Source organism: Hemibagrus wyckioides, linkage group LG14, assembly GCF_019097595.1.
Source record: "Hemibagrus wyckioides isolate EC202008001 linkage group LG14, SWU_Hwy_1.0, whole genome shotgun sequence".
Taxonomy (NCBI): domain Eukaryota; kingdom Metazoa; phylum Chordata; class Actinopteri; order Siluriformes; family Bagridae; genus Hemibagrus; species Hemibagrus wyckioides.
In genome coordinates this window covers 10,425,778-10,451,193 of record NC_080723.1, presented here as the reverse complement: position 1 = coordinate 10,451,193, position 25,416 = coordinate 10,425,778, and the positions used below count along the sequence as shown (strand labels likewise).

Here is a 25,416-nt window from a genome sequence, read left to right as displayed (position 1 = left end):
TTGACTCCAACATGACATTTATTTCATACAGCAGCAGTTTCTTCACCCGACTAGTGAATCTAATTAAACTGTTTGGTTACGTTTAAGAATTTACGTTTCAGAATCTGAATGGTTTTCACATTAATATAGTTCACTATATAAGAAGTGTGTTCATTTTTGCATTTTATTAAGTCAAGCATCCACAGGGAACCTGCACAAGCAATTTAAAGCTAAATTATCTTAAAAAATAATACTCATAAAAAAAACCCCAAACAAACAAAAGAGGGGAAGGGGGTTCTAGAATAATCCAAAATGTCTAGAATTAAAATATGTTTCTTAATATAACGTTAAAAGTCTGAAGTGTCCTCGTAAGAAAAGGATGTTGTAATTTTAAAATTTCAAAATATAATATTCCAGAAAGGCGTTAATATAGAATATTATATCACATGCACACAGAATGGAGTATTGTGATTTCCATGTAATTCGAGCGTGCAGCTGATAACCCGAGGTGGATTTTCTTTGCTTCTTCATGTCCTCCTGGCGCTATGGCATCAAATCATGTAGTAGTAAACCGATTTGAACAGATTTACCTAATGGTAAAGGCTAAGACAAAAGAAACAATGTGAAAATGTTGCGTGAAGCAGTAAGGGAAGTTTAACCGATCAGTAACGAATGCTGAATTCAAAAGCAGTCACTGAGCTGATCTAAAATCAATGGGGTTTCAGAAAACACTGAACAAATCCCCGCGCTCTTGCCCGTGACACTAAACCAGTAGCTTCTGAGCGGCTAGCAGTCAGCTCTCCATGCTTTCTTTCTGGTTGCTGCTTCCTGTTTGCGTCTCTGGCGTGGACAGATGCTCCAACTCGTACCTGCCGTTCTGATCCGCAGGCCGAACCTGACTGGACGGCTTCTTGTGCTCCAGGATCTGCTGCATCTGGTGTGTAGCATAGTCCGGCTTGGCGGTGAGGGGGCACTGCGGCACCTCGATTCCCAGGATGTCTTTCACCATGTAGGGTCTGAGCCACCCCACCAGCGGCGTGCTGCCCGGGGTGTAGTGAGTCTCACGGTGGTAGAACAGCAACCCGTCCACCTGCAGGCGGGAGTCATGGGTGTAAGCTTTAGTAAATAAGCAGAAGGATTATGGAACAATGGTGAATATTACCTAAGCATAGTGAATATTACAAAAGTGGAGCAGAAAGAATATCACAAAAGGATAGTAAAAATACCTAAATATTGCGCAAGTATAATGAACATTACACATTAAAACGTTTTCAGACAGATTTTCTATGAAATGTTTAAATATTTGTAGAAAGAGCAATCAAACCAAATATCAATTTCCATCCGATTCGATTCACTCAGCAAAACACTGAACGATTTATCAAGCATTTCCCCCTGCTATTATGCAGACTGCTAAGTTTATACAGTGCTTTCAGCAGACAAAAATGTATCTCAGAAGAGTCTTCGTCTTCGTCAGTGGTGTGTATCTGCCTCATCAGCATTTGTTTTCATCACAGATGCTGCAACGTTTCTGAATATTTCCACTTGTACGTATAATTCCTTTATAATCCGTTAGGGAAACTGCACCAGAGAAACAAGTTTGTTTTTCAAAACAGTTCAATGTCATGTATGAATACAACATTCCAATGCGCTTACGCTGAAGCTGTAGTCGTGTGCCAGGGCCTTTTGAATGGACTCTGTTGCACAGCTGATGCTGGTCAGACTCACAAAACGGAACTGCAAACAAATGTGGGAATATAATAGAAAACAATGAGCACGTGAGATCGGTAATCTGCTGTTAAACCATCTTAAACACTACTAGTGAACTTACAGGGTTCCGCTTGCAAATGTCAGACAGTCCTTCTACCTCTTCCACCTTCGACTGCAACCAGTAGAACCGGAACTCGGTCTGATGTTAAAAAGGTCAAGAATTTCAATTTGACTTAGTAACCAAGTCTGTGTGTGGTTTACATTTACAGCATTGTTTTTACCAAGAACGACTTACATACATCTCATTTCATACAACCGTCTCACCCACTAAATACACTACAGAGTCAGCGGAGCTCACTCTCCAAAAGACTCGTTCAGATTCTTTGTCACAGAGAACGTTACATGAGGTCATTCTTACCATTCACAATAACATTGTACAATAGTTCACCTGTGTGTGACAGGTAGTAACACTCTCACACTGCACTATTACAACCATTAACATCATTATAACCTAGACTCTGGTACTTCATATTCATTATCTACTGCCAGTTTGCACATGTGTACTGTAATGTAGAAATACTGATGTAAATATGGATAAATCCACAACTGTGTTTCATATCTGCACTAGATAGATAGACAGATAGATAGACAGATAGATAAATTTTACATTTTAGATTTGTGTGTGTTGTATCTTGTTACTGATTAAGCTGCTGTAACAAGAATTTCCCTCATGGGGTCAATAAAGTCTGTCTGTCTGTCTGTCTGTCCTGGCTCAAGGACCCAGCGTACTAACCACTGAGCTACTGGAGTTGTCCATGATTCGGTAATAGATCAGGCCTTAGCCAACATTAGGACTGGGAGTCTGGGATGGGTTATCAGTCCGTCTCCAAACAATTTGAAATGTGCCATTCTAGCAAGAGGTAAGAAATAATGATGAAACTATAATAATAAAAGAATAAGAGAATAAACCGACTCACTGAACAGTCGTAAACTGGATGCCCCCTCCAGCACATCACATCCAAGATGTAGTACGTCCTGTCCACTTCACTGTAAATGCAGTCTAGGATGGTGTAATCTGAAGGAATATATAACCCTAATTACCCCAAGAGAGTTTTATTTGGTGTTTTTTATAAATATGTGGCCTTGTGTTACAAACCTTTCCCCAAAGCCGAGTTGTGTCTGTTTCCACCTGGTAGCAAAGAAGGGAAACGGTTCACGCAGTACCCACTTTTGGTGTATGATGAAGTGGAACCCTATAAAATTAAATAAATTAATTGATACATGAATATGGATTATTATTTTCAGAGCTCCTGAGTCTCGCTTAAACATGTTAACAAGTGTGTGGGAATGTTAAGATGGTGAAGAGATGTTTATTCAGGAGATGTTCAGGATGTTTAGGAGAAGGTAACATGTTTAAAAATAAGGGCTGGTGAGAGAATAATTGTGTATCAGTGCTTTAACTAAAGGAATCCTGGAACCAAGCTGTTTTGTAGATGTTCAGAAGCTTAAAGGTAACTATGAATGGATAAATGTTCTGTTAGTGGAAAAATCACACCATAAAATTTTACTATTTCAGCGACAGCACTCGAATCAGTCTATTCATGAGGACTTTAAAACACACGTTCATGTCCAGGTTCAGGTTCCTGTTAGACATGATATCATCGACTTCAGCCATTTAAATTCTGCTTGAGTGGTGATATAAAAGTCAAAATTTCCTAACGAATAAAAGAGCAAGAGGGACAACAGCCATTAGGAATATTAATCACACCACTAGAGTTCTTTACCTTGGTGAAAAAAAAGACTTATTGTCTCCTCAAATTTAAGGCAGTTACTGAGGAGGGAGAGAGAGAGAGAGAGAGACAGAGGAAAGAGAGAGATGGGGGGGAGAGAGACATGGGGAGAGAGACATGGGGAGAGAGAAAGACAGGTGAAAGAAAGAGATGGGGAGAGAGAGACAGAGGGAAAGAGAGAGACAGGGAGAGATTGAGAGAAAGACAGGGGAAAAGAGAGAGACAGGTGAAAGAGAAAGACAAGGGAAAGAAAGAGAGATTGAAAGAGAGACAGGGGGAAAGAAAAAGACAGGCAAAAGAGAGAGATGGGGGGAGAGAGAGAGAGAGAGAGACATGGAGAGAGATTAGTCCAAACCTTAGATGCCACGATGAGCGCACGCTTCCCTACAGGACAGACCACCAGCAGCCAGTCAGCGCTAAGCTCCGCAGGGACGTCCACCAGCCACTCTGACAACATCAGCTGTACAGAAAGTTCAGAGTTTAAACACAGACCTGCACTAATCTGAAGTGCAATACGACAACATCTTCATTCTGGTATTGGCTGGAGCAGTTTTCGAAAATCAATTAAGTTAATTAATTAACAAGTTAATCTCAGCTTCTCCAGGATCCTTTGACCAGAAATTAGAGTGGTCAGCCGAAATCCTCTTCAATGAGCTGAACATGAGCACAGCTATCAGACAATTGAATTACATGTGTTGAATGATCCTCTGCTTGCGGCTTCAAGTAGTTTTCCGCAGACAAAGCACGTAAAAACAAGCATTTTGATGAGTTTAACATTGCTACGAGAGACTATGAGTTCACTGTTATCACCTGGTTGGCGTAGTGCCTTGGCAACTTTTTGCGTTGCTCGACCTCCATCCCTTCGTCTTCCGCTTCATCCTGCTGCTGACTTTTCTGTTTCACCTCCTCATCCTCGTCACTGTCTGTCCCTGTCCAGTCTCCGTCTGCCAAACGGCGGGCATGATTCACATAGTTCAGCCTTTTCCTACAAAAACAAAACAAAACACAACACAACAAATCACTTACAAGCTGGATTGCTTTATACAAATAAGTCTAAATTCATAAGTCACTGAACAGCATAAGGAAATAAAAGTATACTTCTATCATATCTGCAGATAATCATTCTCTCCTAGATCTTTACTGATATAGTAAACAGCTGCTCTGCAGATGTTTGGGGCAGCACATCTTCACGCTACGGGCCAAATTTGAAAAAAATAAATCCCAAAGGAAGGTTAATTCCTTTCCTATAAACAGCATATTAACTATTACATTTTGATTTTTTTTATCCATATAAAGTTACACTCGATGTCGTGGAATGTTTTTTACCACGTTACAGCAGCTAGGAAAAAAACAACCAGTTACTATTTTCTGTTTCGTAAATAAAAAAAAACAAAACAAAAAAAAACACCACCACGTCACGAGAAACCGTAACCCTCACCCTCCTCAGTCCCGAAGACTTTCCTGTTACAACATGCTGATACTGAACACTTCATTTGTACCGTTCTGCGGTCTAAATAACAAAAGGCTTTTTAATCTATTTCTTATTAGATGAGATTGTGTGGCACATCTGCCCTACACATCCCTGTGAATTAGCTGTTACTATAGAAACAACAATTGAAAGAAATAGAATGAGAGCATTAAAAATAAGCCTGTATGTGTACAAAACAGTCAAATTGAGCTAAACGTTTTCATCGGAGTGACAAAAGTTCCATAAACACTGACTCGTGTGTGTGTTGAGTTCCTGTAGAGAGCAAAGCTTGTTCACAGCTTATTTGCATAGTGACCCCCACAAAACTCCATATAAGGAGAACTGCACAGGCAGCTAAGAGCATGAAATGAGAAGATAAAGGCTGGAAAACAGAAGTGTAACTTAATTCAAGGTTAATAGAACGATTAGAATATTTTATTATATTGTACAATATTAATACTACTACTACTGATAATAATAATAACGAGCCCTCGATCTTCTGTCAGGCATTTGTTTTATGGCTTGTTTTAATGATTAGTTTTATTTTTCCTAATGTACTTCCTTTCTTTTCTTTCTTTATTTCTTTAATTAAAGGAACTAATAAACAGCCTTTTTTTTTTTTATCACAAAACTTTTGCGAAGTCGCTCTGGACCGGGACGCCTGCTAAACCCTGTAAACATAAAAATAAGCAGTATAAACTTGACAGTATATTCTAGAATTAGATCAAATCGATTTTATTAGGTAGTCTACTAAGCAGAAGCTAAGCAGAATTTTACATACGCTCAGGAGCACAAGTAGGATACTAACATTGTTTTCTGAAATTGTGGGATATTCAGATATGGAACGAGTACATCAGAGGGACAGCTCATGTTGGACATTTGGGGGACAAAGTTAGGAAGGCCAGATTACATTAAGATTATGTTCAGAGGAGGGAGAGTGAGTATATTGGTAGGAGAATGTTGGACATGGAGCTGCCAGGCAGGAGGTAAAGAGGAAGGCCAAAGAGGAGGTATGGATGTAATAAATGAGGATATGGATGTAATAAATGAGGATATGAAGTGCTTAGGATGGGTGCAAGTGCTTAGGATGCAGAAGCTAGGGATAGGTGGAGAGAGATGATTCGCTGTGGTGACCCCTGAAGGGAAAATCCGAAAGAAGAAGAAGAAGAAGGGATATTCAGAAATGCTTGAATTAGATTTAATAACAGCATTATCAAGTTAACATGCAGGACACTTACTCCTTCTGCTCCTTCAGGAACTTCCTCCGTCGCTCATCCTGGTCCAGAGCACTGTATTTGCTCTTGTATTGAGCCAGGCGGGGATGCGGGGCTGAGGTGCTGTTGGCTTCTCTGGTTACACAGAAGCTGGAGGACAGCGCCTCAGTCAGGGCATCCATTACAGACCTAGAAATAAAGCAGTACGAGAATTTTAAATGGGCTGAGAACACATTGACTTGTTTGGGCAGACTTGTAGTAATTGCAGCAGTTTTCATTCTTAACCACAAAAAGGGCCTGGTGTTGGTTAAGTTAAGTAGCATTTATTTGTCACATATACATTACTGCACAGTGAAATTCTTTCTTTGCATATCCCATCCTTGGGGGTTGGGGTCAGAGCGCAGGGTCAGCCATGATACAGTGCCCCTGGAGCAGGTGGGGTTAAGGGCCTTGCTCAAGGGCACAATGGTGGCAGCTTGGCGAGGTTGGGGCTTGAACCCCCGATCTTCCGGTCAAAGGCCCAGAGCCTTTTTGTTTTGCAACAGTCTGCAAACTCTTGACCATCACATCCAAAATCTTTTCCCTTAACAAAACCAGGGTGTAAATATGGACTCAATGTTATTAATGAGCTCCACTCTTCTCTTCTGGAAGACATTTCAGTAGATGTTGTGTGGATTTGTGATCAATCCGCTACAAGAGCATTAGTGAGATCAGACACTGATGTTGTAAGAGTGACGAGGTCTGGGGTGCAGTCGGTGTTTGCAGTTCATCCTAAAAGGTGTTCAGGACACTTGAGTTCTTCCACTCCAACCATAACCTCCATCCCATGTCTTCATGGAGCTGTGCTTTGTGCACTGTGTGTCATACTGGAACAGGGTTTGAGTCTCTTAGTTCCGGTGAAGGGAAATTGTAAAGTTATTTTGTTTTATCAGTTGGTGGAAGAACCACATAGGGGTCTGAGGGTGGGGTGTCCAAATACTTTTGCTGTATAAATGTAGAACTATTGCAGAATCAGAATATGACTGAAAAACTCTCTCTCTCTCTCTCTCTCTCTCTCTCTCTCTTTCTGATGTTGGACTAAAGAAACTTTTCATTTTCTTGAATTTGGGAAAGATACTATTTAAGAAGTTGATGGTTGAGAGTCTTTCAGGCAGTTGTAGGATTTAATCTCACAACCTGTTCATGATGATAGTGATCTATGATCTCAGAAAATTAACCATTTCCCCATGACATTTATAAAACTGATAAGATAAGTAATGCATGGAAAAACAAAAACAAAAAAACAGGAGAGCTAGTTACCTACACCCCTAATGGCTCCCTATTGTAAAGAGTGCACTATTACAAGCCCATATTTCATTCTAGTGCACTTATAAGTGGAGACACTTCTTACTTAGCACATGACTTAACCAGCAGTTTAGCTAACATTTCTATGGCAGCTAAAAAAAAAAAAACATACAGCACACAATGTGCGAGAGAGCTAACAATCCTAGCCGTGTACCTAACATGAGGACATGCTAAAATATCCGGTGAATGACTAGCAAACCTGTTGTTATGGACGTTCAGAGATGCCTGAGACGCAGTAACGCTGCTAGCTGCTCCGGTCACGCTTCTGCCTGAATCGTAGGGTCGGATCTCAAATAGCACTATCCGCCCTTATGTTCGTGCACTTCACTAAGGGGGTGGAAATCTGGGTGCAACGCTCTGCGTAGTGCACTTTATGGTAAACAAGACTCCATTTTGGAATTGAACCTACGTCATGTGGGCCGCCATCTTTTTTGTTGGTCGAGTGAACGAGTTCACGGCGTTATTTATTTATGTGCTCGGGCAAGTGATGTTGGGAAAGGGAAAAGTAAACAAATAAATAAATAAATAAATAATAATCATCAAAGCCTTTGCACTGCGTCAATGAGTTTTATTAGGCTTTAAGTGTATTCCCCCTCCTTAAATCACAATCCTACAGGATTATCCACTTGACGGCGACAGAGAGTTAAAGAAAATTCCCATCTCTCGCCTAATAAACGAGGAGCTAAATAAACCACAAAAAAACTTTCCTCGATTCATTGTCCCCGTCTCACGTCATGGAAAGATCGGGGTTACATTTTTTTTACCAAACGTGAAAAGTTGACCGCGCTTTGTGTACTTTAATATCGCCACACTGTTGCTGGCCGTCTGGTTGTTATTGTGTTGGAGAGTGAGTTGGAGTGGTGACGGAATGAGGAGTGTAGAATGCACTAGGACGCGTCCATCATCATCATCATCACCACCACCACCACCATCATCTTCATCATCACCGTCTGACTCTCCTGCTGTCTTTGAGGGTTTTTTCTGTGTTAGGACAATGTTTTGATCTTTGTTCTTCTTGACCAATATGAGCAGACGGCGCATACAGCAGGACTCTACCACAACACCGCTCTCCTACACCGAGAATTGTACTTCGTGAGTTAGCCGGTGTTTACGTTTACCTTCTGGACCATACCGACTTCTGGCTTTTTTAAATGACCTCGGAGAGTTCTTTCTCAAACTGAAAGTCTGACCACTCCGGATAAGGAATTTAGCTTTTTTTTAATAGACTGTTTCTTTATACCATCTACTATACTACGACTTTGTAGAAATGTATGGCTGAATCACTGGAGTGAAGGGTTTGTTTATTTGTTTGTTTGTTTGTTTGTTTGTTTCCGCGTAAAACTGTTCGTATTGGATGATAAATAAGTCACATAGCAACCATTGTTTGAGTTTTGATCTTGATCTTGTGCTCTGGATCACCTCCTTGAGCTTGAGTTTCTTTTGTTTTTGTCGCAGTAATCTGCACAGAAATCTGCTGCCAGAGATGAGATGAAACTTTGTGTGAAATCGTGTAGCTTGTCTTGATGTGCTTCAGTGCTGGATAACTGCATGGGAGATGAGCTGAAACCTCCACACACAGGCTAAAAGGGATTTGTTCCAACTTTGTCTCCACTTTCTGGCGCCACAAAGAGAGATTACAATGTCACTGAAAGCTATCGCACTTTACACTTTCCAGAGTGAGAACAAAGAGGAGATCAGCATACAGGAGAACGAGGAGCTGGTGATTTTTGATGAGAACTCTGTAGACGGTTGGTTACAGGGCGAAAACAGCCGTGGGGAGAGAGGCCTCTTCCCCGCCTCGTACGTGGAGATCATTCGGCCGCGTTCCAACTCGAACCTGACTGACTACTCTCTAAGCCCTGCAGGCTCCCCTGGAAAAGATGCCTTCTTCACTCCTGTTACTAACGCCACTTATTACGATGATGACGATGACGACTGGGACGACTGGGATGACAACTCGACAGTGGTCGAGGACGAAGACCCTCGTCGGCCGGTGGGTGCCAACGGGCATGCGCAACAGAGCCCGTACCCCAACCCTAACGTACAATACCGTTCTAGGCCCCACATGGAGCGACAGGACAGCATCTCCAGTTCCAGGAAAGGCAGCATGGTGGGCCGCAACCTCAATCGCTTTTCCAGTTTTGTGCGTTCGGGTGTCGAGGCGTTTGTGCTCGGCGACGTGCCTATGATGGCAAAGATAGCCGAGTCATACAGCATCGAAATGGGCCCACGTGGACCTCAGTGGAAGGAGAGTCCTCAGCCTTTTAACTGCTCCATCGAAGATCCAACCAAACAGACCAAGTTCAAGGGCATTAAGAGTTACATTTCCTACAGAGTCTCCCCCAGCCACACCAGCAGGCCCGTGTATCGGCGCTATAAGCACTTTGACTGGCTGTACAATCGCCTGTTGCACAAATTTACTGTCATATCCGTACCCCACCTCCCGGAGAAACAAGCTACAGGCCGCTTTGAGGAAGACTTCATCGAAAAGAGAAAGCGGCGGCTCATCCTATGGATGGATCACATGACCAGTCACCCGGTTCTGTCTCAGTACGAGGGCTTTGAACACTTCCTCATGTGTGTGGATGACAAGCAGTGGAAACTGGGAAAGCGTCGGGCTGAGAAGGACGAGTTGGTCGGAGCTCACTTTATGCTCACTCTCCACATCCCTAAAGAACATCAGGACCTGCAAGATGTCGAGGAGCGCATCGATACCTTCAAGGCCTTCGCCAAGAAAATGGATGACAGCGTCATGCAACTGACGCACGTTGCATCCGAGCTCGTTCGCAAACATCTCGGCGGGTTTAGGAAAGAGTTTCAGCGTCTGGGTAACGCTTTTCAATCCATCAGCCAGGCGTTCATGCTGGACCCTCCATACAGCTGCGATGGCCTGAACAATGCCATCTCACACACTGGTCGGACGTACGAGAACATCGGGGAGATGTTTGCAGAGCAGCCCAAATATGATCTGTTCCACATGCTGGATAAACTCTCGCTGTACCAGGGCTTGCTGTCCAACTTTCCAGATATCATTCATTTACAGAAAGGTAACGTGAAGCTTATTTGTTATGCGTTTGTTTTGCTGTAATGTGCAAGAAAAAAAAATCATCTTTTTCAGGGTTCAATTTCGTTCGAGTTTTTGCTTTATGTTCTGGCTTTAACACCCATTTTCATTTTAAGGAACAGGATTGTGGTGTTGTTGTGAGGACCAAGAAGAGGAGAATGTGGAGTTTGGAGACAGATCCAGAAAATAATATCTTGAGATATTAGATCTGAGATATAAAATATCGATCTGAGTTAAATCTCTTTAGTTCACATTTCTGCGTTACAAAGCAGGAACTAATGTTTGACCACTTTCAGAAGTTTAAGCTACTTTTCTCTTTCTAAATCACAGACTTTTCGTTTTTCACCCAGTTTCAGTCATCTTGAGCTTCACTTATCTCTCGCTCATACACTCCAGCTGTTCCCCCCCCACTTTCTGCAAGATACTGTAAAAAAAAAAAAAAAGAAAGAAAGAAAACGCACAGCATATGCCAGATCTTCGGCAAGTTAGTGCTTGCACAGCAAATATTTAACAAGCAACAGTCATGCACTTTGAACAGCTCTACATAATGAGGTCTAAGGAATCATTGTAGAGACTCAGGGGTTACATATGGTATGAGTGGGCTGTTTTTTTTGGCTGTATTTGATCAATCTAAACTTTTTTAAAGAAAACACACACATTTAGTCATTGATTGAGTGGGTTGATTCCATTCCACTGATTGAATGGAGATTTTTTTATTTTTGACCTAAATGATCAGCATTATAATCTGAAATCCCTAATCGAAGACATGATTTGAATTAATCCGCTGCTTGACTTGTATGTCTATGTATGCTTGTGGTGTACAGGAAGTTCACTTCGATAACCCTTTGCCCCACTTTCACATGTGCTTCCAGGAGCGCTTTAATCGCTCTCAGGAGCGTAGTAAAAGATAGGAATGCTGCCTGAGGAAATTCTTATTCGGTCCTACAAAGGCCGGAATCCTGAGCATGGTTACTGTGAGAAGCCCCAAATGTCTGGAGTCTCATGTGGCACTGAGCAGGGCTGTAGGAACCCTGTGATCATCCTACTGTAACTGATAAAAAAAAAACAATCAGATCTAAATGGTTATCAGGTGTTTTTACCGGTTTACAGTCTTTCAAATAGACAGGTTCTGGTGTAGGTGAATTACCGGAATCCCAGAGCTGAGCCCCGAGGGTGTGGCAGGGGTCACATATGGGACCGATTGGGGAAAACAGGGCAGGGGAAGAATGAGGAAAGAGGTGGACTCCAAAATCCAAAACAGAAACATTCACAATATAGTTTACATTGCACTTTTACATCATCGTATCCAGGTTCGACTATTATTTCTTTCTGCACTGTTGATTTTGATTGGATTGTCTCCATACCGCTCTGATCACCGCCTCATTTCTGACACATGACGAAACTGTGTAACATCGTCGCCATCCAACAGCAAGCCTACCATTTTTTTTTTTTCCTGTTGCTTAGAGACTGGCCTTGCTAAACCCATGTGTGCTAGTGCGCTAAGCAGCTCAGAAAGGCACCTGCTGGTGTTTAGTTTCTGTCCAAGGCGGCGTAGAGACAATAGCCTTGATCCCTCACTGCATCTCTGGTGTCTGGTGCTGGAAACCTGAGCGTCCGTTTAACTCGCATGAAGACACTGCGACAATGTACTAAGCGAGCAATGAAAGCTAATGACTGAAGCAAGCTGAATAAATGAACAAAGGGAAATATAAACATGCTTCGTTTTCAAATTGAAATAAAAAATGTATTCGTCATATACACAGCCAGACACAGTATAACATACAGGGAGGTGTGTTTGAACTGACCAGGTTATAAAAAGTAGAATAAAAATAGAATTAAAAATAGTTATCATTAAAATAGAAATAAAATGATCTGTTCAAACAAATGGAAAAAATATATAGGAAATATATATGGTGGCAGAACAGTATGAATGTTGAGTAATGTACAGATGTGTGCAGCTGGATGCAGTTAGTGCAGTATATTTATAAGTACCTACTCGGGGGAAATCATATACAGACCACTCAATCTCAGGGTTTGTTTTTTTCTTTTATCACAGTTTAGTTTTTCTTATCAACATTTGGCTATTTTTCATTTCTGGACACTACTAATCTTATGCCCAGTCTAATGTTCTGGTTTTCCAGAATATGCTTGAATAATCGTAGCTTAGATAATGCAATAAAGTACACCGAACTCCTTTGTTTCATTCAACTGGAATAAAACATCAGTGCCCAAGTTACAATTTTCTTAAAATACGTTTACATGTTCGTCCTTGGGTCTGCTGGTTGCCATAGTAACAATGTGTCACGAATAACAACATCTTGTTAAGTCAAGTTGAAGCAGGGTGTCTTTGCCATGATTTACACACCCGTTGGTAGTCACCGCACCGAGTTGCCCAATATTTGCATAACGTGAAACTTTTATTTATTTATTTATTTATTTATTTAAGTTTGTCGTGTCACTGGACACGCCCACATCTAGTCGCAGACACTCACCGTCACTCATGAGCATTTTTCCTGATATCAAGCAGATTTAGTCACTATAGTAGAAGTAATATAGTAGTAATAATAGTCTATTAATTACTTTAAAACACAGTTTGGAAACCTGCCTTCTGGTCTGGAATGTTGTGTTGCCTTGTAGGAAAGGTCATTTACAAGTTGTAATGATGTCATTTTCCATTTCTGGACTTTTGACATGCAAAGTTTTGCACATCCTGAGTTTTGTTTGCTCTGTCAGATCATGTAAAGCTCTAAGTGCACTGTGCCACATGCAGGCCTGAGTGTCTGTTGGTTCTGTTGTGCAACATGTTGGACTGAACTAGCAGCACAGCAACAACACACAGCAATGATAGCTTAGTCTCAGGCTCGAACCGTTGTCTGAACTTTTGATGTATGCAGCACATAAAATGAAAACACTTCAGGAGTTTGGAAGTCATCATCTGATTGGTTGGATTCTACAGGATTTCTGGGAGACGTGTTTTTTTTTTTTTTAGTGTTCTGCCTAGAAACAAAGCCTTCGTGACGCTCTACTGCTCTTGTGGAAGTAGGAAGCCGTCGTGTTTACAGCTGTGACACTGACCTTATGAGGATCATGAAGATTGTGAGGATTATGAGAATTTTCCAAATGATGTGAAGTGAACAAATCTGTGATTAGTTGATTTACATGTCAATCAGACACACCCTTTTGGGTGATCCTTGCCCAATAAATGCTTCTCTGAAGTCCAGACATTCTGCTGTCAGTCTAAAGCCCTGGCTAGGCGAGGCTACAAAAATCAACAAGCTATCCAGCCTTTTGGTGTTTTTGGTGGGTTTTCCTGGATTATGGGCAGAGAACTACAAGTTCCACCTTTCCCTTGGAGCACAGCATTCATTTGCATTCAGATTGTCCTCTTGTCAGCCATTTTATAGACACGCCCCCATCGCTCCATATTCATCCATATAAATCATTATTAGAAGAAGTTTCTTGGCTTACAAGCAGCTAAATACCCGAGCGTGTGGGAAAGTGATGTTATCTTAGCCATAACTCTAATGAGTATGCCAACTGTTTTGGGGACGGCACTTTGTGTACAGCATGGGCGGAAATGTGGTGGAAACTCTGTCCATTTAATGGCTAGAGAGTTTGTTTTTCATCTTTTGGAGTTGGAGTGAGACTCTGATTAGCTTCCTGTAGTCTGTTCACCATCATTTTTCCTCCAGCTTTTATGTCTTCAGTGTGTTAATATGATTCACTTTGGGTTTTGAGAAAGAGAGCTGTGGCTTTGATGTGGACCAGATACAACACACTCACACACACAAGCTTTTGAAGGGGCTCAAGCAGAAAAAAGGAAAAGAAAGGTTGCGTACCTAGGGAGGGGACGGACTGAGAGACCAGCAAACTTTCTTACCATCTGTGATGCTCTGCTGGGAAAACGAGTGAGACAGTCCTGAAAAGTGAGACACAACTGTGTTTTTTTTTTTTTTTTTGATCAACAGACCGAAAACACAGCAGTGTTACAAGACCTTCAGTGTGACTGTGTGTGTTTCTGTGTGTCTCTGTCTGTCTCTGTCTGTGTTTCTGTCGGTCTCTGTGTATGTGTGTCTGTGTGTGTCTCTCTCTCTGTGTATGTGTGTCTGTGTGTGTGTGTCTCTCTCTCTGTGTATGTCTCTCTCTCTCTGTGTATGTGTCTGTGTATGTGTCTGTGTGTGTGTCTCTGTGTATGTGTGTCTGTGTGTGTCTCTGTCTCTCTCTCTGTGTATGTGTCTGTGTGTGTGTCTCTCTCTCTGTGTATGTGTGTCTGTGTGTGTGTCTCTGTCTCTGTGTGTCTGTGTGTGTGTCTCTCTCTCTGTGTATGTGTGTGTCTCTGTCTCTGTGTATGTGTGTCTGTGTGTGTGTCTCTCTCTCTGTGTATGTCTGTGTGTGTGTCTCTCTCTGTGTATGTCTGTGTGTGTGTGTCTCTCTGTGTATGTCTGTGTGTGTCTCTCTCTGTGTATGTGTGTCTGTGTGTGTCTCTGTCTCTGTGTATGTGTGTCTGTGTGTGTGTGTCTCTCTCTCTGTGTATGTGTGTCTGTGTGTGTCTGTCTCTGTGTGTCTGTCTGTGTGTCTCTGTGTGTGTGTCTGTCTCTCTCTCTGTGTATGTGTCTGTGTCTCTCTCTCTCTCTGTGTATGTGTGTCTGTGTGTGTGTCTCTGTCTCTGTGTATGTGTGTCTGTGTGTGTGTGTCTCTGTCTCTGTGTGTGTGTGTCTGTGTGTGTCTCTCTCTCTGTGTATGTGTCTGTGTGTGTGTCTCTGTCTCTGTGTATGTGTGTGTGTGTGTCTGTCTCTCTCTCTGTGTATGTGTCTGTGTCTCTCTCTCTCTCTGTGTATGTGTGTCTGTGTGTGTGTCTCTGTCTCTGTGTATGTGTGTCTGTGTGTGTGTGTCTCTGTCTCTGTGTGTGTGTGTCTGTGTGTGTCTCTCTCTCTGTGTATGTGTCTGTGTGTGTGTCTCTGTCTCTGTCTCTGTGTGTGTGTGTGTCTGTGTGTGTGTCTCTCTCTCTCTGTGTATGTGTGTGTCTCTGTATGTCTGTGTATTTGTGTGTATGTGTTTGTGTGTCTATATCTGAGTGTCTGTGTGTGTTGGTCATACATCTTCCTCGTGTGCGTGTGTGTGTAAGCTGAGCAAACTTAGTAACAACATGAGCATTCTGTCACCACACACCGAGAACGTCAGAGATCATCTCAATAAGAACAATCTCCAGAGCATACGCTTAACTTCTCTTCCACATCTCCAGCATCCTTCACTTCCTGCTCTTGATAATTGCGTGTGCGTGGAAACAAGGTTTGAGAACACGTCTCTATTGTTCCACCTTGAAGGAGAAGTTGAAGTCTCTCAGTTTACATAACCTGTGTGAGAAATCCTGCTGGATTGTTAACCTCGAGGCTTAAATTGCTGCTGTAGAAAATAAACGCAACATCAGAACACCGCATTCTGACCCAGTTGTATATTTTCGGCTTATGTGAGTTCTTTACTGGCTGCATGCACGCTTGTAACGAATCTTATTTTCCAGTTAAGAGTTCAGGCTCTTGCTATAATCAGCATCTCACAGTGCTGTATAGCTAAACAAACAGCTCTGCTGGTGTTCCGGAGAGATCCTGGACTCTGTCCCACTCTTCTCAAACCCTTAGTCTGCATGTCGGTATTTGCTCACAGATAAATCTGCATGAAGGCTCCGTCTGTTTTTTTTCCAGCGCTCATCGAAGAGCCTGACATTCCTCACAATGTTTCCTCTACAGCGTGCAGCAGGCCTGTTAGACGCATTAGACGCTGTGTTCCTCACATCTGCCCTGATGTGCAGCATGTCGCAGTCCTTCACTTCGGCTCAGTTTTATTTCTTTTCTCTTCGCTTTTCACATGGCACAAAGCAGCTTTATGGAAATCTATCATTTATTACAGGATATCAATTAAACCTTTGAATTCAACTCATCAGTATAACCGTTTCTCTAAAGAGCAACCGGAGGTGACACTAAAGTCTGTGTCTCTGTGTCACACTTTTGTACTCCTGTGTTTATCAGGACATGGAAGATGATCACTTAAAGATTGCATCATCAGTCCTGAAGGCAGATTAAAAGGAATGCATGTATTTCTCTCTCTTTCATTCCCTTTCTCTCACTCTCCTCCCCTCACTTCGTCTCTAATTCCCCTCTCTCTTTTTCTCCTTCTCTCTGTCTCTCTCACTCCTTTTCCCTCTCTCTTTTTGTCCTTTCTCCCTCTCACTCTCTCTCTCTCTCTCTCTCTCTCTCTCTATATATATATATATATATATATATATATATGTATATATATATATATATATATATATATATATATATATATATATATATATATATATACATATATATATATATATAATCCCCTCAGTTTGTGCTTTATTGGCATGACAAAAATGGTTGACTAGATGCAATGTCATTCAGTAATGGGATCATGGGAACATGGGGATAAGCAGGGGGCAGGGGGATAGATTGGGTGGGCGGGTCACCCCCCTTCTTTTGCTCTCGCTTACGCACACACACAGTAAAGTTGCAGTGGTTGTATGTAGTTGTAGTTTAAAGCTCTGGTATGTTTTTATACCTTTTCCACACCCTCTTTCCTGGCTGCTAATTAGGTCTGACTGACCACATACAGCATGACGTTTTACACATTTACCTCAGCTTGTTTAGCTGTACATCACACCCCTGCTGTTTAACCGAAAACCTGTGTGTTCATCAGATATAATTAAGGCAAAGCAACGTGTTAGACGAACTTGAGCACCACACATGGCTTTAGAGCTCTGTTCAGAGAAACCTGGAGGCTTTAAAATGTTAGTTAATGGGATTGGTTTTTTCTTTTTTTTTGAAACTGTACTTTCCCCTGAGAGGAAAAAAAAGGCTGACACACACACACACACACACACACACACACAGCTAACTGCTCTCCATCAGAGATCCAGTAAATTCTCTGCTGAAGCAAATATGAAACAGGCATCTCTCTGACAAACAAATAAACTGGGATCCACACTGATGACAGACGTTATCCACTTCATAGCATTTCCTCCGTCTGTTCACTGGCACATGCGACAGCTACAGCTTTTATGACCAGCTCTGCTTCTGCTGTCATTTATGAACACACATGGAGCAGTGCGCAGGAAAAAAAAGAAAGAAGAATCAGTTACTTCCTTTATGAGTGACCTTTGTTTTTCTGTAAACAAGATCATTTGTAGAAATGTAGAAGGCTTTATTTGACATTTTTGTCAGTGAAATTGTTTTTCTTTACATATTTGAGCTTGTTGGGAAGTTTTGGGGTCAGAGCACAGGCTGAGCAGAGAGGGTTAAGGTGGTATCTTGGCTCTGCTGGGACTTAAACCCTTTACCTTCTGATCAGAAACCCAGAGCCTTAAGCAGTGAGGCCCCACAGCCCCAGTGAAGGCCACAGGTCACTCATAACAGTTCTTCCTTGTCATGAGTTTCTTCTGAAATGTTACATGTAGAAACCTGGCTGAAATCTGATCTCTCTTGTCAAGCTTGCGTGTCCAGACCTGGACGTCACACGCTCAGAACTGATGGCACACGTTATCTCTGTGTCTGCGCGAGCTTCTGTCTCTCACAGACACTTTTGATTTCAAGCCCCTGTGTAATTATGGGCCGCTGAACAGCTCGACAAGTGCTGTGGAATTCCGTTTAGCTTAACGTTCATCACATTGCGAGTTGTTGTTCTCCCTGAGATGCTGGTATAAGCAACTGTTTTTCAGAACGTTTTGCAACTCTGATGCTGCTTTTGAAGGATGTTTGTCTTTCCAGAAGCCAGAAACATTTCCAGATGTTTTGATGTGCAGATGTGTTTGCTCATCAATTGTTTTAGCTGCTAACTAGTGCTTTCTTCATGTCAGCATCTCATCTGGGTGTTGATTAGATACATGGAATCAATCAAGGCTACATTCTAAGTCTACTTTCATATTTTGTCATTTTGAGGGGTGAACAACGCCATCTGCGCTTTCAGTTTCGATTTTTCGCACAAAACTTGCTTCGAGCTCTTTTAACAGTCGGTTTATTCACGATGCTTGGTTTTGCATGTGTGCTGTTTACATACTCGCCTGCATACTTTCTGTTCATCTGAAACATTAAAAGTGCCACTGAATGACACATCAGAGTCTAAACTTTGCTGTCTGGCTGCTTTCCAAGTATAAACTGTTTAGCGATTTCATGGCCAGCTCTGTAAATTGCGTCGAGTCGTCATTGTGATTGATCCATGTCTCAAATCTTAAACTAAATGTGTTTAATAATCAGGAAAATCCAGAAGCCTGTTAAGCAAAACAGATCTTTGCCTTTGTAGGTTTGATGTTTTAAAATTCAGTCTTTAAGCATAACATGAAAATGTATTGGGTAAAACTCTGGATCAGTGTAGGATCTGAGACAAAGTGCTAGTGTGAATGCTTCCTCCAGCCTGTAGATGAAGATGAGGAATCTACAGAGCTTGAGCTCAATGGGGTTGAGCAGGCGTTTGACCTCAGTCATGTTGTTCCAGAGAAATAAAAAGAGGATTTCTTTTTTTTTTCCCACTGCCTCTTGGAGATGACACAAAGATCAATTTTTGTGTAAAGCGCTGAATTGTAGCTCAGCCCATTTTCTCGTAACCAACCCACCAGGCCTGAACTCAGGAAGTGTGGAAATGTAGAGACTGGAATTCCTGAGCTTTTGCTTCACCGTTTACCATATGAACTATTTACTCGTTGTACTACATTCTTGTAGAAAACGTTTAGTTATGTTCACGGCATGGATTGTGCCCAAGGAGCTTGAAAAGATTGAATTGTGAAGTTTGCTTTGTGGGCTTGGCTCAGATTGGCTCAGAGCTCGCATTGTGCTGTTTGTCAGTAAGATTGCAGAACAATAGGCGCAGCTGGGAGGTAACACTGTGACTGTGCTATCAGATAGCAGAGAGCCGGTGGGTGGGGGAGCATTAGACCAGTGCGCTGCTGTGCTTGGCACCGCTGTCTTGCCATTACTTAACCTCAAATGACCGCCATTAAGTTTATAAGACTAAATTTAGACTTTAACTGATTCTCTAATACGACAGAAGAGATGCAGTGGCAGTAATGAAGCATGCCGTCGTCCTCTTCCATCGGCTCTCGGACCGGATACGGACCCAGCCGTGGGTGTCAATGGATCGAACCCTGAATAAATACTAAGGAAAACTTTCCTCAGTTCAGCAAATCTGACTCTTGCCTGATTCTCAGCTGTGGTTTATCTGACGACCTACATTTATGTAAATGATTTAGCTGAAGGTATTTCATCAGACCAGAGATACAGGCATTAGGTCAGAAAGGATCGCTTGGGTCAGAATTCCATCAATTTTTAGTTATTCTGTCTGATCTGATCTCCGGTCGATGAAGATCAGTGTTTTTTTTGTTTGTTTTTTTTTTAAGGGAAGGAGAAATACACATTTATTCTCACTGCACCACATCCGCCTCAGGTTCAGAATCCGTGGTGTTGATCAAAATCTGTCATGTTTGTAGCCATAAACTAATGAACCAAACAAAGCGTTAAAAGCTACCTGGTTGCTTAGCTGCTTTGTCTGGACCGAATTTCATCACATTTTTCACTGCCTGTCATGGTGAAAAGCGACACCACGGTGCGGCTAGCGATCAGGTTTCTAACCTCTGTGACAGTAAATGTACAACATCCATTCAGGGCTGTGCGAGTGTCTGAGGCTGGGACAGGATGGACTCTTCATCTTAACAAGTCCCAAATGACCAAGTGTGTATCACTCTTTCCCTCTGTCCTGCATGTATGGTGTGATGTAGTGCAAGCTCAGTAGGCTTCGTCCTGTACAGAAAGCGCTCTCCTGAGGGCAGATGCTCTCTATTCAGGTCATGTGCTCGCTGTCTCTAACTATCTCTCGCTATCTGACAGCAGTTTTTTACACTGCTCCAAAAAAATTAAAGGAACACATTGAAAACATCAGATCTCAGTGGGGAAGGATATCATGCTGGATATCTATACTGATATGAACTGGGTAATGTGTTAGGAACAAAAGGATGCCACATCGTTTGGAAATGAAAATGATCAACCTATAGAGGGTTCAATTCAAAGACATTTCAAAAAGCAAAGTGAAAATATGATGCAGCAGGCTAGTCCATTTTGCAGAAATTTCATTGCAGCAACTCAAAATAGTAGTTTGTATGGCCCCCACGTGTTTGTATTCATGCCTGAAAACGTCCAAGCATGCTTCTAATGAGACGACGGATAGTGTCCTGGGGTGTTTTCTTCCAGATCTGGGCCGTGGCATCACTGAGCTTCTGGACAGTCTGAGGTACAAGCTGGCGGCGTCAGATGGACCGAAACATAATGTCCCAGTGGTGTTCTATTTATTTAGGTCAGGTAAGCATGGGGGCCTGCTGATGGGTTAAGGACCTTCTACTGCCCTGTCCAGCTCTCCTAGACTAACTGCCTATCTCCTCCATGCTCTTGAGACTGTGCTGGGAGACACAGCAAACCTGCTGGCAATGGCACGTATTGATGTGCCAACCTGGAGGAGTTGGACTGCCTGTGCAAATTCTGTAGGGTCAAGGTATCACCTCAATGCTACCAGAAGTGACACAGACCCTAGCCAAATGCAAAACAAGTGAAAACATTCAGAAAGGGAAAATATGTCAGTGGCCTCCACCTGTAAAACCATTCCTGTTTTGGGGGTCATCTCATTGCCTATCTAGTGCACCTGCTGTTAATTTCATTAACATCATAGCAGCTGAAACAGCTGAAGCTGAAACAACCCCCTCTGCTACTTAACTGACCAGATCAATATCCCAGGAGTTTAATTGACTTCATGCTATACTCTGATTAAAAAGTGTTTAATGTTTTTGAGCAGTGTATATAGTCTAGTTTTATATATGTAGTCAAATGTAGGGTATCCAAACAAATCTGCCAAGAATCGACGTTGGTACAGGTTTTCATTCCAGTCAAGCAGGAGCCTCACCCGATTCCACCTGATTAATCAGTTGCATCTGCTTTGCTGGAATGAAAACCTGCGCACACACACACACACACACACACACACACACACACACACACACACACACACACACACACACACACACACACACAGACAGGCTCATTCTCGATAAGATCAGTCACCTCTGGTCTCATGCAATAGCTTTGTTCAGTGCAAATCCTGAGATCTGAACTTCACTTAACCTTCCAGTCACTAGCACCTAGAATCCTGTTGCGTTCACACCTACACTCACTTTATTGCTGTTACTACGAAGTCTCCAGTAGCTGTTCCTACTCCTGGTTGCCATAGTAACAGTGTGTCAGCAGGTTGAGCAACTAGCATTCCAAATCAGTTTTCCTTGCGGCTTCAATGCATCATTCTGCATCCAGCAGTGTTTATCTGTATCGTATCGTACGAGATGAAGGAAAAGCAGTGTGTGTGCTTCATCAAGGATCACGTGACTTCTACTGTCTTCACTCACAATGCACCGAGTCGATCTTTTCTCAACTTTGCCACATCCCTGGACACACCCAGTGTCACTGGAGGTCACCCTCTCTTTCAGATACTGACCGATCTTCGGTCTCTTTGAGAGTCGCTATTAATCTCTGACCTACCAACAACCCTGAGATTTCAATAGATAAAATACACCAGTGTTGACATATCAGAGCTGGTTGAAATGACCGAAATGTTTTTACAGCAAATCTTCTGCTGATCTTTATACAAAATTGATTAGAGAACAGATTTAAGTAAAACGGTCTTAGTTCGTAAAGAATATTGATCTAAATCTCCCATAATTTCCAAACGTGAATCTCTTCTACCTACCCCTGAAAATCTTTTGCTTGTTCAGTAAGTTAGTTTATTATAGTCTATTATACGCATCATCTTTCTCCCCCATTCTTCTTTAGGTTTTCATGTTTTGCTTCCGAATGTCATTTTAAGAAAGCTGCATTAAACATGCCACACATTTAGTGTTTGAGTTATAATAAGATTTTGGATTTTTAGCTTCCTTGTTCCTGCGCGCACACACCCAAATATATTAAATATTCCTCTCTGCACTTACAGAACATCTCTGTACTTTCTGCATTCATGTAGATCTTCATGTTGTTGTGATTTCCTTTTACAGGCAACGTGTCACTTCATTTAAAGCGATCATAAGGAGTTCTAAAGACCAGGACGCTTTTAGCTACCCAGAATGCAATTTACATTTAACTCTCACATACTGAGAGCTTTTATCTCATGACATGATCTAGTAACTGCTCAACTTCTGTCGCTTTATACTTTATAGTAAACTGCTGCAGCATTAGTGGTTTTAATCATTAAAAAAAGTTGTAAAGTTACATATTAATAAAGTTTACAGTCTCACAACAACAGTCTCCCTGATATGCCGCCCTTAATAGGCTTCTCTTAAAATTAAAATAATAATAATAAGTTTTATTTATATTGCACTTTTCCACAGCTGACAGGCGCATTACAATCGAGGCTAACAGGCGAGAGCATTAATAAACAATTGATAGAATAATAAACGTGTTTATCAGTGCTGGGTTCTTTATGGATTTGGTTGAAATGTTTAGTTCAGTGTGACTCCATGAATACGCTAATTAAAAGATAAATGAGACCCAGCGTCTCATTTCAGCATGAACGGTGGCTAATTTTTGCATTTGGGGCTTAATACATGCGAAGCTGTTCATGGCGTTTGAACTTGATTCCCTGAGTGGGTGTGTTGCTCCATGCAGCCTGAATAACTGTCATAAGCTGATTTTATGCTAACCACTTTGTTGGCTTTTTTATCCACTGTGGTATCTGATACGGTGCATGTTTCGGTCGGTGCGTCTCAGTCAACTCTTTACCAGTGCCATAAACTGGTGATATGCTGATATACTGGCGCTAAAGACTACACATGTATACTCCATTTCTGTCGACATGACAACACACTCACATTATGAACCGTCACTGCTGGCATTAATCAACAACAAACAGGACCCTGATATCGTCAACATTCATTTTTATGTTGTCTAAAGTACATTGTGAAAAATATACGGTTGGATTTCTTCCTAATCATTATACACTGTATGTAGAACATCAAATAATGTTAAAAATAAATTGCTAACATTTATCAGTAATCATTTGAGAGCAACAAGAATAATATCAAGCTACTGACATTAATAGGTGAAGTCGGCTGAAAGTTTGGTTTGTTTGCCATTTTTTATCTGAGCTGACATGACATGATGTCATTTCCAGTAATGGAACATGGTGAGCACTGATGCAGCCTGGTTTTTGCAATGCATTGTGGGATCGTTTAGGGAGCAAACATTGCTGTGCACTATAAGGATTTTGCGAGAGAGAGAGAGAGAGAGTGTATGTCGCTGACACGTTACTACTGAACTAGAGAGCTGATGGAGGCAGACCATTCTCAATGTATGTGTATATATATATATATATATATATATATATATATATATATATATATATATATATATATATATACATATACATATACATATACATATATAGATATATATATATATCTATATGGCCAAAAGTATGTGCACCCCTGACCAACTTGCCACAAAGTTGGAAACAGACAGTTCTATAGAACGTTTTTGCATGCTGTAGCTTCACAATTTCCCTTCATGGAAACTAAGACGACTGCACCCCAGACCTCCTCCAAAATGCCCCTGTAGCTGAATGATCACGAATCCCCACAGCTACGTTTCAACATCTAATGGAACTCTTCCCCAGTAGATTCAAATCTTATTATAAGAGCAGAAGGAAAACACATCTGGAACGTGATGTTGAAGATGTTATTGTCTGGTGTCCACATACTTTTGAACACACACAGTATAATGCATGTTTATTTCTATGTATGAATATATAGGGTTGGGAATTGAGCCATTTTTATTCATTGCTTGATGTAACCCGAGGAAAATTATACACACTTGAAACGTTTAATTTAAAACATGAGTCTGGGATTTTCAGCTTGATATGAGCTTGATTAAAGCCCAGCACTTGTAGGATTCTTCTCCAGACTTTTCCGAAAATGTGATTTAAACTTGAATGGGCATCTTAAATTAATTCCTAAACACTGATACTGTATTAACTGTATAAACAGAATAAACTGCTCTACTGGAGGGAAAAAAGCCTCCAAGTAACCAGCCTGCAACACTGGCTGAAAAACATTCCATAGTTTCATTTTCTCCTTCAGTCAACCCACAAATATGTAGAATATGTTGGCATGACAGTCATCTCTAATACTTTACATAAGTAAAATACTTTCATTACTTAGATGTTTTCTTTAAAAGGAACAGAAAGGAAGATGTTATACACTATTGCCAAAAGTTTTGGGACATCTCTCTTTATGTGTACGTGAACTTTAATGACATCCCATTCCTAATCCGTAGTGTTTAATATGGAGTTGGTCCGCCCTTTGCAGCTATAACATCTTCTACTCTGCTTTCCACAATGTTTAGGAGTGTATTTATTGAATTCCTCTAGAAGCGCATTTGTGAGGTCAGGCACTGATGCTGGACGAGAAGGCCTGGTTTGCAGCCGCCGCTGTAATTCATCCCAAAGGTGTTCTATCTGGTTGAGGTCAGGACTCTGTGCAGGCCAGTCAAGTTCCTCCACACCAAACTCGTTCATGTATGTCTTTATGGACCTTGCTTTGTGCACTGGTGTGCAGTCATGTTGGAACAGGAAGGGGCTATCCCCAAAGGGGCCATCCCACAAAGTTTGGAGCATGAAATAGTCCAAAATGTCTTGGCATGCTGAAGCATTAAGTGTTCCTTTCACTGGAACTAAGAGGCCAAGCCCAACCCCTGAAAAACACCTCCACACCATAATCCCCCGTCCACCATACATTACACTTGGCACAATGCAGTC

General features: G+C 41.7%; 2 protein-coding genes across 3 annotated transcripts in view; one reads left to right on the top strand and one right to left on the bottom strand.

The window, feature by feature from the left end:
- Positions 1-7,839, bottom strand: snupn (snurportin 1). Its single transcript, XM_058408475.1, has 9 exons — positions 7,702-7,839; positions 6,183-6,347; positions 4,287-4,461; positions 3,832-3,936; positions 2,843-2,939; positions 2,664-2,761; positions 1,808-1,885; positions 1,633-1,713; positions 1-1,069 (listed from the first exon to the last, which is right to left on the bottom strand). The coding sequence occupies exons 2-9, from the start codon at positions 6,338-6,340 to the stop codon at positions 773-775; spliced, it is 1,089 nt and encodes a 362-aa protein (XP_058264458.1). The 5' UTR covers positions 6,341-6,347; positions 7,702-7,839; the 3' UTR covers positions 1-772.
- A 341-nt stretch (positions 7,840-8,180) lies between these two features.
- Positions 8,181-25,416, top strand: part of snx33 (sorting nexin 33) — a 31,326-nt gene continuing 14,090 nt past the window's right edge. The window contains exons 1-2 of one of the 2 annotated variants that reach the window (XM_058408474.1): positions 8,181-8,797; positions 8,958-10,549. In XM_058408474.1, coding sequence (XP_058264457.1) covers positions 9,142-10,549 — 1,408 coding nt within the window. In that variant the 5' untranslated portion in view covers positions 8,181-8,797; positions 8,958-9,141. Of the gene's footprint in view, positions 10,550-25,416 lie in introns of both variants that reach the window. The other variant, XM_058408473.1, reaches the window with a different exon arrangement.